This window comes from Adiantum capillus-veneris, chromosome 1 (assembly GCF_014529385.1).
Source record: "Adiantum capillus-veneris isolate H3 chromosome 1, ASM1452938v2, whole genome shotgun sequence".
Taxonomy (NCBI): Eukaryota; Viridiplantae; Streptophyta; class Polypodiopsida; order Polypodiales; family Pteridaceae; genus Adiantum; species Adiantum capillus-veneris.
In genome coordinates, this window is record NC_140931.1 from 185,322,702 (window position 1) to 185,339,058 (window position 16,357).

The 16,357-nt window shown below is 45.0% G+C and overlaps 1 protein-coding gene across 2 annotated transcripts in view; it reads left to right on the forward strand.

Moving 5' to 3' along the window:
* LOC147466155 (uncharacterized) overlaps positions 1-16,357 on the forward strand; it is a 124,105-nt gene that overhangs the window by 53,174 nt on the left and 54,574 nt on the right. Inside the window, exon 12 of one of the 2 annotated variants that reach the window (XM_086524437.1) lies at positions 7,243-7,405. The exons of the other annotated variant lie outside the window; for it this stretch is intronic. Within the exon in view, the coding sequence (XP_086380563.1) occupies positions 7,243-7,315 (73 nt within the window). The 3' untranslated portion in view covers positions 7,316-7,405. The remainder of the gene's footprint in view (positions 1-7,242; positions 7,406-16,357) is intronic. 2 annotated transcript variants of the gene reach the window in all.

Genomic DNA, 16,357 nt, shown 5'->3' on the forward strand with positions numbered 1-16,357 from the left:
TCTTTCACGAGCACTCCCCTCCCCAGTGATTACTTGTCCTGATGTGTGTCAATATGCCTCATCGTTATTTACAGTTCCTGGATAGGACCCCTTCCAGATCCTACAGAGCCATGCCCACCTACCAACACCTTCTTTACCACTGAGATGGTAAAGAGAGCCATTGACAGGATGAGGACCAACAGGGCATATGATCTTGATGGTCTAGTAGCAAAACACTTTATACATGCTAGAGATACGTTGGTAGAGGTTCTTGCAGTGTTGTTCAATCGTGCATGTGTGAGGGGTTCCCTGAGACTTGGAGGTTATTTACTATTGTCCCTATCTTCAAAGCAGATGATCCTATAGAGCCTGGGAATTACCACACTATTATGGTTGGGCACACATTGGCACGGTTTGTATGCATCCATTCTTGAGCAGCAGCTGAGTAATTGGGCAAAGGGTGAGGCTGTACGAGCAAAGGGCCAGGCCGGTTTTAGGAGGGGTTTCTCCACTCTTGATCATATTCTGACAGTCAGAGCCATCATTGAGGAGGGCAGATCACATGGGAGACGGATTTATTGTAACTTTGTGGAGCATTTGACATGGTATCGAGTGCTTGATTGATGCGCAGACTGCAGGAGATGGGGGTGCCCATAATGTTGATTTGGGGGATTATGGCTCTATACAGATCAGTGATGGGACATGTACGCACTCCGGAGGGGATATTTGATTTAGTTCACTCCACCATTGGGGTGAAACAGGGTTGCCCATTGTCTCCTACTCTATTTGTTATGTATGTTGAAGAGGTGTCTGATTACATTGACAAAGAGGGTGATAGAGGTGCCCAGCCGGCAGGGACGTGGATCCCATTGTTGTTATATCTGATGATATTGTGTTGATCTCTGACTCACCAGAGGGTATGCAGGGACAGGTGGATGCATTACACAGTTTTGCAGAGGATAGTGGATTGTCTGTAAACCTTGGTAAAACCAAGGTTATGGTGATTAACACCACACCACAGTGGATCAGGAGATCATCACCGACTTTCACATATGGTCAAAAGATTGTAGAGTATACAAATGCATACACTTACCTTGGGGTTGTCTTCACTGGGCCGAGGTTGTCTTTGGGGAGTGCAGCAGAGACTAGACTGACTAGAGCTTTTGCGGCCTTGGGAGGCTTGGAGAGGATGTGTGCGCAGGTTTAGTTCCAGGAACCTCGGACAAATTTATGGCTCTTTGATACTTTAGTAGCCTCATCTATGTTGTATGGGGTGCAGATATGAGGACCTTCTGTAGGCCAAGATGGTTGGAGACGTATGGAGAGGCCCTTGGTATCTATGATTTGTCGACTGATCAGATCCAAGGCCTCCGTACTCCACGCTATCATTTGAGCAAAGCTAGCTACCCCTCCTATGGAGATTGAGGCGCTTGCTAGACCAGTCTCCTTTTTGCACATCTTGTGGGATACTATTAGAGAGAGATATGCTAGACTAGCCCTTAAGTCTTCCAGACAGCTTTCACCATGGACAAGCTGCCCCCTTTTCCTTTCCAGTACTTCGATGTCTCTTACACGGGTGGAGATTACTAGACTCATTTGTCAGGACCTGATCTAGTTCGATACCAAGAGGACATGAATAGAGCGGCCACAGGGGTTGGGCACGAAGATGACTTTCTATAGAGAGCATCTTCTCCATCTCACACGAGATGGGTTTGTGATTCGACCCAGCTACATGGACACACACATGTCTCATGGTTTGCGGTGTGCCATTGGTCGGATACGCACATCCTCACATTAGCTAGAGATTGAGACTGGTAGATTCAGAGGGATACCAGGAGACAGCAGGATATGCCGCTTATGCCAGCTAGAGCCAGAGACAGAGCTACATTACATATGTCATTGCACGGGTACTATGAGATATAGGGCGGTTTCCACTACTTATTCAAAGAGGGTTTCGGTCCTTTCTCTAGGGTCATGAGGGATCAAAGATGTCTTGGGCTATATATACTTGAGCTACACAGATATAGAGACACTTTATTGGGAGAGAGAGAGAGACAGTCCCAGAGACAGATTAGGGAATGATATCCCGTCACTCTAGTCAATGTGCTACCAGGAGTCTGATGTGTCTCCGAGTAAAAAATAATGTCTCTTCCCTTGAAGCTATTCTCAAATGCGGCTACATCTAGCTTCATCGATCCATTACCATTTTAAGGTTGGTCCCATAGGTCTCGCACCGTCATGCGGTGCGTCTTTCCAAAACCACTACTTGTAGAAAGCCATTTTCCCTCTCTCTCTCTTGCTGCCTTGATCTTTGGCATCAGCTCTTGCATGTGTGCTACTTGTGTTAGAGTGAGGTTATCACCCAAAAATATCCCCGGTTGCTTAAGTGTTGGTCTCTTCTTGAGGAATTCCTTCCTAGCTTCTAATGTAGGGAAATGTATCATGAGTGCTCTTTCCTTGGAACTTTTTTTCTCATCACTTCCCTTCTTTCCCACTCTCCAAGCCCCTGTGTGTGTGGGTTCAGAAATGCCCATGCGCTTCAAGAGTTCTCACTCTTCCTCTTCCACTTTCTTAGTGTCTTTGAGACGTGTAACACGCACATGAAGGGCTCTAGTCTTCCTCTTTTGCTCCTCCTCATTTGTCATATTGATGATAGTGGATGTCCGTGTGGCTTCATGCATCTGCATCTTGTCTTTTCCTTTCTTTGCGTCCTTGATCCACTTTTCACCTTTGGCCACCTTCTCGTGTTTTGAATAGGTGCTCCGTCCATGAAGAGGTTGTTCATGCTTTGAATAGGTGCTCCGCCCATGAAGAGGTTGTTCATGCCTTCTGCTCTTCCTCTTCACATAGAGTTTTCACCTACTCTTTAATGATCTCAAGCTCCCTTATCATTAAGGGTTGATTTTCTCCCTCCTTTGGAGGGGTATATTCACAAGCTGTGAGTTTTCCCTTAAGTGCTTCGATCAATGCATCCTTTTCGTTCATGCATTCTTCAATTTTTTACAAGCACAAGAATCGGAGTGGCCACTCCATTCTAAATCATAAGACTTGATGGTCAATTTCTTCCCGTGCGGGAAATTCCCGAGAGAGAGCTCTCAATTCTGTTTTCGTCTGTGCTTGGGGCGTGAAGCCCTATAGACCGTTCTGGATTCCGTTCTCGGAATCTTTGAGCATAGGTAGAGGCCTCCTTGCTCCTTCTCCGTGATGGAGTACCTGCAAAAGCACAAACACGAAACAACAACTCGTATCGCGAATTCACAATCGGTACCTGACTCTCCGAGTACGGGAAAGCAAACTCCGTGTACTGGCTTCTCTCGTTTACTTGCAGATTCTCGGTAGAGGTGCTCCTTGTTGCTAGAGCTGGTACTTTTGTGTAGCTGAGAGAGCATGTGTTGCTTTTATAGGCTCCCGCAACCAGCAGGAATAGTCGGTGCGGTGCTGCCCGAGGATGCCTGGAATGTGATCAATTTTCAGCTCACTCAATTTTATTGAGTTTTGTCCAGGTTCACATTATATAAAAAAAAGTGACCAGCGAGGTTTATTTTAAGTGGGCAGCCTACTTAAATAACCCCGCCACAATTAAAAAAAGATAGCGTGAAGCTGTACGACTGAATTTAACGCAGAATCCTCTCTCTCTGCTCATACAAAAAGCATCGCCAATCCCCTCTCTCTTCTAGCGCTACCTCTTGCAGGTAATTTGGCTGCAGTTCTCAGACAGGGATGCAGTGCAAACACAGATTTCTCACGGGAAAGCATTTGCTTTTCCGGGAAAACACTTAAAAATATTCCGCTTTTTTAGAAAAAGCTTCTCACAACCCATCTTTATTCTTGTGCTTGCATCCTTACGCGTATTCCTTTTTCCAGTTCGGATTCCTTGCTAGACCAACTGAATATTCCCTTTCCAATGCTCCCGTCATCCATCATGTGACGCATCAGGAATATCCGTTTTCCGGTCTCTCCTACCAAACTAACGGTACGACCCCTTAATGTCACCCATCATATGACACATCAGAGTTGTTTGTTTCTTATGGATTTTAATAATTCCAATAGATCTACAGTTCCTAACCGTACGGTTCAAGTGCACACAATTAAATATCCTAATTTCAATAAATAGAAATTACTTAGAAAAATAAGAAAATAGTTTATTTAGCAACATCCCTATGGCTTTTAAACAGTTGTCCTTAACTGCTTGTACATATGCCCCTCCTTCCACCACTCTTCCACTTCATTTCTCCATTCTCTCATTTCCTTCTCTATTGCTGACATCCTCTTCCCTGTCAAGATGGAGTCTTTGTGGATGGTCGGCGAGGTATGCATCTTCCTACACGTGGGGGAAGCCATTGGCACTCTTTGATGCTTCCCATGAGAGAGAGAGAGAGAGAGAGAGAGAGAGAGAGAGAGAGAGGTGAGCGAGAGAGAGAAGCTCGCCCCCTGTTTGAGAAGCTCGTCCTAAGAGCGACAACCTTCACATTGACTGTCGCTCTCAAGAAACCCTTACTCGCCTGGTGTTTTTGTTGCGAACCTTCAGACGGCAACGCACGAAACCGAGAGAGAGAGAGAGAAGGGGGGGGGGGGGGGGGGGAACAATAGTGGATGCGGATGTTAGTTGGGTGTGCAGGATAATTTCACTTGGCTACCTAGAGGGCAGACTTGCAGAGATTTGGGTTTCCATGTTGGCATTGATGTGTCAATTGAGCAATAGTTTGCATTAGTGCTGCAGTCTATCAGGAAGAAACTTTGCCATTGGTCATCCTTGCATTTATTTCTGGCTGGTAGAGCCCTTGCGGTGAACCAGGTTTTGCTTGCGACGGCTTGGTTCACCACATCCTGCATGACACTTCACTCACGCATCATGACGTGTTTGAAGTGCCTTGCATGCAATTTCTTGTGGGATGGCTTAGATGGCCCTATAGACACTCGACCACGAGTCCATTGGGAAATAGTCATTTTCCGTAGAGAGGAGGGAGAATTGGGGATCATAGCAGTGAAGATACGAGATGGGATGCTAGTATGCGGCGTACAATACACGTACTAGACGTATTTTTGAGAATCAACAATATGTCAACTTTTTCAGATATCATACTTTAATCAGGACAAATGAAGCGGGATCATGCAGCTCCTCAATGACTCTTCGATGTTTAACCATAGGATACATAAACAAGCACCGTGAAGCTCTAAAATACACTTATCAACTAGCAAAAGATATGAGAATAGAATATGCTTTGAACAAAAAACGCCAGAATAGAAAATGTTATGAGATGTACTGTATTCTTTGATACGGGACGTACCGTTTTTTAACTAAAATACGTGTATTTTAGTTGCTATGTTGGGGATTTTTGATCCAGAGATGCAAAGCAAAGCATTGCTTGCGGAGCTGATAGTTCGCGTGTCGTTTCCAGAGGCAGAGCCTTGGAAACAGTTTTACACCATGCTTTGTCACATACATCTCCTTGTTTTGGCTCTCTAAATACATCTGGTGTTTGGTGTCCGATTATCAGATTCATCTTTACGAATGCACCCTTAAGTACGTTTCATTTGTCATCATTCATGCGTTACTTGTTGTGGATTTGGAATGAATCACGTCTTGCTTTGATTCGCCACCCACCTTTGTGCGTTGAGGAGGTAGTGAGGCAGCCCCTTGCATGGAATGCATATGTGATAGATTCATAAGGCCGTCAGTCAAGCGAGATGACACACATTGAATGGGATTGAATGGGCTAATGGGATGATGGGCCAGTAAGCTCTTTACATCGTTGTTCAGAAGCTTCCTTGGTTGGGGCAGAGGTGATTGGAGCCACCCATGGGATCCGTAGAGGAGTTGCTCTCTCTATGAGAGAGATTGATGAGGCTATACCACCGGACTGGGACACCCTCATCGGGGGACAAACTCTTTTACCTTCTTATCACGGATGGTGGTTGTACTTCGATCCATAGTTAGCCGCGGAACGGGGAACGGGGAACGGCAACCTGCATGAAATGCCATTCCTTGTTTCAGACACTCAGGCCTGAAACACAGAACGGGGATCCGGAACGGGAAGCTAGATTGGGACCGGGGAATGGCGACTTGAAAAGGGCCATTCCCTGTAACTATGCTTCGATCCTTACTCGGGAGACCGGATTGTTGCTCAACAGGAGAATCTCGTCTTTAGCATTGCGAAGACTGGCCATCATGGATGTCACATCAGATTGGAGTTTCGGGGTGTGGTTACGCGTGATCAACAGTTGACTGCCCATCGGTAGCCTATTAGAGTGGCAGGCTCTTTCTAGAGGTCCTGTGTTGAACCTGGTTTCACTACTAAGGAGGCACCACTTTGGAGATTGTGGATTTGGCAAGGAGAGCCACTTGGTCGGTTGGAGTTGGTCGGTTGGAGTGGGATCTTGGTGAGTGGCAATGGCCTTCGTTGAGCCATGATGGAGGCCCTCTGTTATGTCCCGCTTACGGGAGAGGGAATCTAGCCTAGACTCCGTCAGGATGGGCGTCCACTGTCCGGGCGGACGTAGTGTGAACCCGGCCAGTGTGGCCGGCCATTATTATAAAAGGGAGGCCAAGGCCTCATTTGTAGTTATCGACCCCCACTGGCAGAGTGCCAGTGGTTAGCCCGTGAGGCTAGGTGGGGGCTAGGTCACCTCGAGGAGGTGAGGCCGGGTGGTATGGGACGCTCGGTCTTACAGGTGCACGCCAACGTCCTCGGACGCTGGCCCCAACACAGGGGTTCTACTGGATGGTGGCTATGGTCGGGTGGTTCATCCGACATGTCTATAGGCGGTCCGTGTAGCCAGGAGATCCTCTCCGCGTGTTCGTTTCATGGTATCAAAGCCGGCTTGGTTGCAAAAAGGACCACGTGCACTCCTATGGATCGGTTCTAGTCGGATAACCTCAATTTTTAGTAATTCTAATGACTAATTGCTGACATTACTTGTTTTCTCTTCTCGTAAGCATGTCTGCAGGTGAAAATTAATGTTGTGATGCTGAGTTTTGATAAAGATCAGCAAACTAACAGGTGGAAATGCTGAAAACTGAAAGCTTTTTAATTTTACTGATTTTCGATAAAAATCAGAAGGTTATTACTGATTTACGATTAAAATCAGCACACAGTACTTACTGTCATCTTTCTTTGTACTATTCATCTGTGAAAAGCGCGCGCGCGTGCACACACACACACACACACACACACACACACACACACACACACACACAGAGAGAGAGAGAGAGAGAGAGAGAGAGAGAGAGAGAGAGAGAGAGAGGTACCTTCCTCTTTGCAGCGAGGATTTTTCTCTGCAAGACGTGGAGAGACAGGGCAGCGAGTCCTTTTTTTCCGAGCGTGGAGGGCTCTAGCGTGGGCAAGGATTGCGTGCGTGGCACAAGGCCGCACACGCACACAAGCAAAGGCCTAAATTTTCCACGCATCGTCCCCTCTCTCTCTACGTGCGCCCTCTGCTCGGATTTTCTTTTTTAACGTAGCCTTCTTGCATTGAATTTCTACGCTGCCTTGTTCTTTTATTTTACTAGATGGCCTTTTATTAAGTATGGCCAAGGATACTTGGGGTTTTTCGGCTTGCCCAAAGGGAAAAGGCTATAGAGATGCTTTCTCTTTTTGTTGACTAAATAGGAAAAAAGTTGAGTTGTATTTTCAAGCATTTTTTGATAGGCCAAAAATGTTGATTGGTTGAAATAAGATAGTAGGCATTCATTTAGATGACTAGTGTGTAAATCTGATGATGGACTTTAAAAGTGTCTTGAGTTTTGAAATAGGAAGTGAATGCTCATTGACCAAGGAAAGGATTTTGGGCTGAAAGCATGAAACGTTGAAGCTTGAACTGAACTTTTACCTCAAGTAAACTTTTGCTAAATTGGTAATATTGAACTTGCGTAGAGAGAGTTCACATGAAAAAAATAGGTGGTTTATTTTTAAGCTTACAAAATCTTAAGTTTTTTTTAAAGCTTGGAAATTGGTGATCTAGTGTTTCCTCTTTTTTATGAATTCTAAACAAAAGATAGGTTTCATAATTCAATAACTTTTCAAACCTCTTTTTTTTCTTTATTCTTTTGTATTGCCTTAGTTTTTTAAGTACGGGATTTATTCCATACCTCTCTCTACATTTACACGAACGAAGGGAGGGGAGGGGTGTGTCGGGGAGGGTAGAATCTCTCTCTCTCTCTCTCTCCATACATTTCTCTCCCAACCAAGATGTGGCCTCCCAATTGCAACTCTCATTTCTACAATCCTTGGGTATTGAGAATCAATTATTAGCCCCAAACATACCACATGATACATTGTTGTGGTCCCATAGGTCATACTTGGCCTTCTAGGATGATTATAAAATCTCTCTCTCTCTCTCTCTCTCTCTCTCTCTCTCTCTCTCTTCTTGTGTACTTTACACGAGGTAACTGATGGGTGGGACAAGGTTGACCTTTCAACAACGCTTCCACAAAGATTCCATAAATATTCCTCAAAGATTCTCTAAAGATTCCAAATAAAGATGTTGATGAAGTGATGAAGACGAAGATGGATGCTGTAATGTGAAGATACAAGCTCATGGACATCATCGAATATCCTGTTATTATTATTTTGAGCCATTACGGCCACTTTTGTAATGTTTACGGGAACTTCATATTTTAAGTCGGCAATTGTATTTTGGCCAGAGATGCTTGTTGGATGAGCAAAGCCAGCTCACAGTGTTGTAAGTAAGCTCTATAGAAGCCTAGGGACAAATCAGGTCATTTTGGTCGGACATTAGGTTTTCTAAGGCTTAGTATATAAGCCAAAACCTAAATCTTTGTAAAGGGGACTTCTAATAAATCTGATCTTCTGCGTCGTTGGGAGATTGCGAGAGAGTGAGAGAGTGTGTGTGTGCGCGCTACAGGAGCTACGGTGGTCGGAATCGCAAACGGAGAGCAGCAGTGTGTTGCCCACGAGGAGAGCTACGCGTTGATGCTTACATCACGCGCGTTTGTCTGTGTTTTGGCAGATTCACCTGCGAGCTACTTTTGGAGTTTCGATGAGTAACTGTTGTTCGTTTTTGCATTTCAGCATATCCACGCGATCAGAGCGAGTAGAGCTACACATTAGGCACTTTAGTTTTCGGAAACGTCAACCTGCAAAAACCGGCCAGACATCCTTCGCGTTTTTTGCACGGAGGGTATTGAGTAGGTTTTTTTGGTCACGGACCTTAGGGAGAGTGGCCTATTGGTGTTGATAGGATATCCATCAAGTTTCGTAACGTTTCGAGAACGTCTAATGGGCTTTTGGCTTGCGGTAGCATCATAGAAGACTTTCACATTCACAGAACCGATGGCATGTAGATTTGATATCTCTGTAGGAAGTAGTCATTAGTCGGTCGAGTAGAGGTTGACACCCTTTGCTTGCTTCCACGCGCTTGCGGGTCGAGCTTCGTCCTCAGTTGACATTATATGTTAGGTGAGGTCTCGCTATGTTGACGTCCGTCACGGCGTATCCGTCCAACATTGGCGCCGTTGCCGGGGACGAGAGCCCTAAGTAGGTGACCGAGACTAGTCCTTGAGAATAGAGGTCCCTCTGGCTTGCCAGAGTATATTCATTCATTTAGATAGGATCGGAGAGTGGTGGACTCTTTTGGTCTTAGAGGGAGTCTAGGGAGTGTGTGTCTGGCCTGGATCCTTCGTCTTAGGTAGTATTAGGTAGTAGTTGGTTTTGGTGTAGAGAGTAGGAGTTGGAGTGGTAGATGTGGTGGTAGGTTGACTTGAGAGTCCGTGTGTGGCTAGGAAGCAACCAAGACCTCAAAATCACCATCTCACATTGATGAGTAGGAGTAGGGTAAGTAGGATATCTTGATTGCTGATTTAGAGTACTTTATGCATGTCTTATTTGCTATTACGCTCATCAGAAAAGTTGGAAACGCTAAGTAGGAAAGACGATAAATTGTGTTTGGAAGCTGATTTGAAGTCCAAAAGTTTTTGTGATTATTGCTGAGAGCTCTAGAGAGCATAGGGAATACTACTGCCAGAAAAAAATTGCATTTTAAGACAGTAGACATCCTACGCATAGGATGTCTCCAGGGCACTTTTGGCAGGGAATTTGGGAAAACTGAGGTTACCAGTGTGTTCAGAAGGGGGGGGTTTACCCTAAGTATACATTGAAACTAAAGTTTTGACCAACTCTTGACACCCAAAAGACCAAAGACAGAGTGTCAAAAACGCGAAAACAAGAAACTTAAGATTCTGAGCACAATTTTGCATAAAAACTGGTAGGAATGCTTGAAAAGTAGTGCTCAAGACTTGGGGATGCGTGTGGATGAATTCTGTCACAAATTTCATCAGTAGACATCCTACGCGTAGGATGTCTAGAGAGTGATTCTGGAAGCAAAAATCAAGTTTTGGCATCATACCCATATTCTGCATGTTATGTTGGATACACACCAAAGCTCATGTCATTTGGACATATAGACTGAGAGTTAAGGGGATGTTACTCTTTCAGAGAAATATTTTCCCAAAAGTGGTGATTCTGAGCAATTTTGACATCCAAAATTTGCTTTGATCACATATTCTTGTTATATGCATCAAGAAGCACCTTGGGTAGAAACAGAAGTCCATTCTGAGAAAAAAAGACATCCTACGCGTAGGATGTCTACAGGATGATCTGGTGGAAATTTTGAAATTCTGAGTTGACCAGTGTGTTCAGAAGGTAGGTTTTACCCTATTTTCACCTGGAAGGGGAAACTTGACCATATCTTGATAGGATAAGACCAGATAGACTGAAATTGCCAGACATCCTACCCAAATTGTGCCAAGGTATTATTCCAAGACCAAAACCATAGGATAGCTGCAGGAGCATGATCTGCATGATATATTGAGTGACTGAGATAGTTTTCATCTCATTTGGGGAAGGAAAAGGGGTCCTAAGCAGACTTTAGCACTTTTGACTGAAAAAGACTAGAACAGCTAAAATTGGGATCTTTTGAAATCCAAACCAAAATCTGAGCATAGCATTGGGTTGCTGACATCAAGGGGAAGCGGTGGGACAAGTCCGGGGTCAAACAGGCCAAAAGACATCCTACGCGTAGGATGTCTTCTGTGTGATTTTGGACTCTAAACAAACTTCTGAGTATACCACAGTGATCAGCACCTTAAGGAGAGTCTGTGATTCAAATTTGGGGCAAATCTAAGCAGTTAGACATCCTACGCGTAGGATGTCTAAGGCATGATTTAGAGGCCAAATTCAAACTGTGGACATAGCAGGGTGTTGTTGTCACCAGGAGGTGTATTTTTCCTGTTGCCTTCCATAAATAAGTATTAGATATATTTATTTTATTTTTACTTGTTTGTCCCAAAACCCTTGAAAAGGTGCAAGTGGACATTGCATGGCCAGTGTGAAACGGCTGCAGCCAAATGGGTTTCTCACATCGGGGATCTAGGTCGGTCAGACAGGGACTGCCCGGGCCAGTTAGCACTGAATTCTGATGAGTATGGAAGCTCGTGTGCGCCAAACTGGAATTTGGGCCACTTGTCAAGTCACTGTAACTTTATAAGTTGAAAGGGGCCAGTAAATTAACCCACATTGTAGATGTTGGTCAAATGGTAGTCTTCAATGATGGTCAGGAGACCGATAGGGACGCCATGGAAGCATCTCCTAAAATTTAAGAAACTGCTATTTTTGACCGGAAAATGTGTTCGCGTCATTAGCTCTGGAATGACAAGGGGAATATTTTATTGCTCTGCTGCCAAGTCAACTGATGCACCAGTTGAGATATTTTTAGCAAGGAAAGCCCAAACTTGGAAATTGGGCAACGTGTCAGCCTGTGAGCGATTCTGCCACTCTGGGAGGCAAAAACGAGCTGCATATCAACAAAGGGGAAGCCATTTTCAGCCTCAGGTGGATTGTAGCAGGTACAAAAGCTATGGAATGCTTACCTTGCCCTCTATGCACAGTATGGTGACGGGAATGATGCCCCGCACGCTACATACTGCTCTCTTTCTTCCCTATGTACAGTATGTTATGCCCCACTAGTGGGCTTCTTATTTAACCTATGTACAGTTCTGGGGTTTTATGCGCGTTTGTCAAGGCAAGAACCTTCTGAACAGGAACCGGATTAGCTAATTGCTAATCCCCCACAGGTACTGTCACGAGGACGTGGCAGTTATTAACCATGTCACAGAGATGTGGCAACTGCTAACCTTGGTTGTTGGTTTCTTTCCAATGGGGTTTATTTTATTTGTTTAAGACCCTCTTCTTGAAGTAGCAAACGGTCGGACATTGTATGGCCAATGTGAACGGTAGATTCACCCGCAGACGGGAAGTGGTCGGCACTGGAATTCGTATGGTAAGAGGATGTCTAGGCTCAGAGCAAGATCATATAGGTCCCCCCGTCGCACTTAGCAAGTTGGTGGATACTAGGAAGTGAACTCAATTAAGGCGTAAAGTCAAGGTGGGACTACCAACAAAAAGTATCCGACAGTTGGGCCACATTGCATTTTTGGATGCGGTCCCAATGAGGATAGATGGTCAGAAGACCAGTGGGAGCCCAACGGAAGCATCTCCTAAAATTTAGGGAACTGCTATTTTGGGCTGTGAAATGTGTTCGCGTCATTACCTCCGGTATGACTAGGGGAACACTTTATAACTCTGCCGCGAAGTCAACTGACGCGTCGGTTGGGATATTTTTAAGCGGCGAACCCGAAACGGGAAAATGCTTGAAAATGCGCCAAGTGTCACATTTTGGTGAACTTTCCTCTTGCAGAAAAATGGGCGCTGATTTTTATGCTGGGAGGGGCCTCATTTGCAACCTGTCACAGGTTAAGAGCTATGGAGTGCTTTCTTTCCCTCTCATGTATAGTGTGGTGCTAGGAGTGATGCCCTGCACACTACACACTGCTCTCTCTCTCCCCTACGTGCAGTTATGTGATGCCCCACAAGAGGGCTACTCATTTGACTGTGAACAGTTGTGTGGGTTCATGCTTTTGTGCTGAGGCAAGAGCCTCCTTGAGCAGGAACAGGGGTAGCTAACTGCTGCTCCAAAGCAGGCACTGGTGAGGGTCATAACCTCACCGTACAGGTGCAAAATCAGCGCTGTGTATGCGCTGTAATTTCACTGTTTTTCAGCCATACGGACGCCAGGACCATTGGGAATCGTGCCCCACTGGCAAAGGACGGTTAGGGGACTGTTTGGGGCTGAAAACAGGGCAAAAACCAGTAAATACAGCGTGCTGAATTTACTGTTTTTGGACAGGAATCAGAGGGTATACGACAGTGCAAGCGAGTTCCAGCAGGGGAATTGGTTTCGCGCAAGTTTTGGGGCTGTTATGCTGTCGAAATTTGGCCAAACCAAATGGTATCTAGGTGGATACACGTGAAGGATTCCCAGGACCTTACCTTGTAATTTACCCTCCTAAAGAATAAAGAAATACCGAAAGGGGCGCCAATTTTGGGGCCTACAGGTTGTCGGCGTCTGCTCGGAGCATTCTAGCTTCCGAGCTGTGTGTGTGATTAAGTGTTAATTCCCATTACAGGTTCTCTTTGCAAAGTGCTCTGTGTGTGTGTATAAAGTAAAGAATTTCGGGTGAAAGCCAACGCCTACCGCCCTACGGGCCGGTTTCAGGTACGCACAGTTCCATCACGAAAGATTGCGAGTTTGGAGAGTTTTCTCGCGTGAAAACTCGTCCAATTCATAGTGGAACTGTCCCATTGCGTGCGGGAGCCCTTGGGACACGCGTAGGCGTGTTCGCTCCGCTAAAAACGATGCGAAACAGGGAATTACAGCCTGCTGTGTTTTTCTGCAGGTTTAGGGTTTTGCACCTAAACTGCAAGGGAACATCGGGGGAGCCTTGTGAGAGCCTTGGGATGCGTGTACAGGCTTTTGGGCTCCCGGCAGTGAAAAACAGAGAATTACAGCCCGCTGAATTTCTGTGGCAGCTCACCAGAAAGCTTCTAGATATCGAGGGAATCCGTCCTAGACAGGTGTTTTTGACCTACAGGGGTTTTTGCGCCGTTATGCTGTCGAATTCCGGTCGAAAACCTGCGTTTTCAGCCCTCGCCAGGTTTGGACAGCTTTGTGAAAGCTTGTGCTAAGTGGTCGGATCGTCTACCTTAATTTGAATAAAGAAATACCGAAAGGGGCGCCAGTCTTTGGGGCCTACAGGGTGTTGGTCTCGTGTGCACAGTGACATTCTAGTCGCTGGACGCAACTGTGTTCTCTTCCCTTCTCAGTGCTCTGTGTAAAGTTAACAGGTAATTGAAATAGTACCGCCCTCTACGTTGTACGGGCCGGTTATAGTTGTATAGCCTTAGGCAAGCCTCCTAGTCAAATTTGGTCCAATTTGGAGCTGATTTGACTTGGAAATTCATCAGAATAAACATCAGGCTTTTGGAATAGATTCTTGATCATTTGACCAACCTATAGGTGTTAGAATCAAAAAGAAAAAATAGCTGTGAGTTTAGCACATCAAGGGGAAGCTACAGTGCAAGTTTGGACAAAATCTGAGCAGTTAGACATCCTACGCGTAGGATGTGTCCAGATTGATTTAGGACTCCAAACCAACCTATGAGCTCACCACTGTGATCGCACATCAAGGAGAAGCTGGGGTGAAAATTTCAAGTCATTCTGTGCAAAAAGATATCCTACGCGTAGGATGTCTCAAGGCCATTTTGAGGTCCAAATAAAATTCTGAGCATACCATTGTGTTGCTGGACATAAGGGGAGTCTCTGGACCAAATTTTGTTAAATTCTGAGCATATAGACATCCTACGCGTAGGATGTCTCTAGGCCAGTTTTAGGGTCCAACTGAAATATTGACCATAGAGAAGTGTTCACAGTGTCACAAAGATCCCAAATCTTCTTCCATTCTAAACTGCATTTCACTGTTTTGGCCATAACTTTCACAAACGGTATCGGATTGGAAAAGTTTTTATATCAAAACGTAGCGTGAGAGCGGCTCTACAGATCTTAGAGCAGAACTTGAACAACTTTGAAAAAAACATCGTTTAAGGCCTCAAAATGCATCCGGAAGTCGGGAGTGTCTAAAACCGACAGTTTGAAAGAATTGTGAGAAAAAGGTCACGGTTTTGAAGACTGCTAAGTTAGCAGATTGAAATTATCTTTTGGAAAAACCATTGGTTACCCGCCGGAAGGTGCTCAAGGAACAAGTGTGGCCGTCAAAGGTACTTCAAGGATTTCTGCATTCATTGTGAAAAAGTTTGCCAGCTAAATAGAATTTTGTAGATTGTGTGCTAAAGTGAACACAGGTTAGCTCGACTCAAGAATCGCTACAAAGGGAGCAGTCGTCGCAGTATAGTGGTAAGTTGCATAACTTATCACAGTGCTTCCACTAGATCGAGGCCTGCTAAAAAGCTCTAGGAAAAGCAAGCAGCCAGACAAGACAGTATCAGTCTTGGCAAGCAAGGGAGCTAAGAAGTTCAAGCAAAGCCCAATTCAGAAAACTCAGAGATTAAGGCATCCACAAAAGCTGAAGGACCTCAAGCGAAAAAGAGCGACACAAGGGTGCTAATAATTTTTATTAGCATTGAGGCAAGCAATTAGAGCTATCACTGAACATGTACAACAAGGGAGTCAAGAGGAAAGCAATGGCGTCTCAAAGGAATCAAACCAGTCAGGAAGAAGCTTCAAGTACATCCACAGATATTACAAGAGAGCAAATTCGGATCTATCTGATTGGATACCACAAAGGACTGCCATGCTATGAGGATGTCAATCGGAATTTGTACATCAAGACAAAGAAAGATACAGAGGAAACTCGGACATCTCAATATGTGGAAGTTGAAACAGCGAAGAATGTGCTACACCCACATCCAAATTTCATGGAAGACTGTCTGGGATCAATTTACATGAGGCACGGAAAATACATCGACAATGAGATAGAAATGTTGTACAAGGATAACTTATAGAACTCTACGCATATCCTCCAAGTATTTTTCTGTACAAAGCACAAGATGGAAAACAGAAATTTGGTACCCTCTATGGAGATGAAGATGGTCGATACTACAGGGCTGTCACAAGTCATGAAGTTCCTGTAGAAAACAATCATTACTTTATAGCAGAAGCGTTTGGCTCAAGAGGAGAAGAAGGTGGTAATGTATACCATCTCGTCATGGGTTTACCTCTAACTACGCACCTGGAAGAATTGACACCTACGACTGTCACTACACAAATGAGTGACACACCACATGACACACAACAAGGCACAACACAAGACACCACATGGAAAGACACAACACAAGTCTCGTGCACTGCACCAGCACAAGAGGTACCAGCTATGAAGATAGCCCAACTTCGAAAAGAACTAGCTTGGTCTCAAGAGCTACTTAACAAAGCACAAGAAGTCATATCATCAGGCATTGAACAGATGCTAACATCAGATATGAAACACTCTCAGATGGGGGGAGTTCAA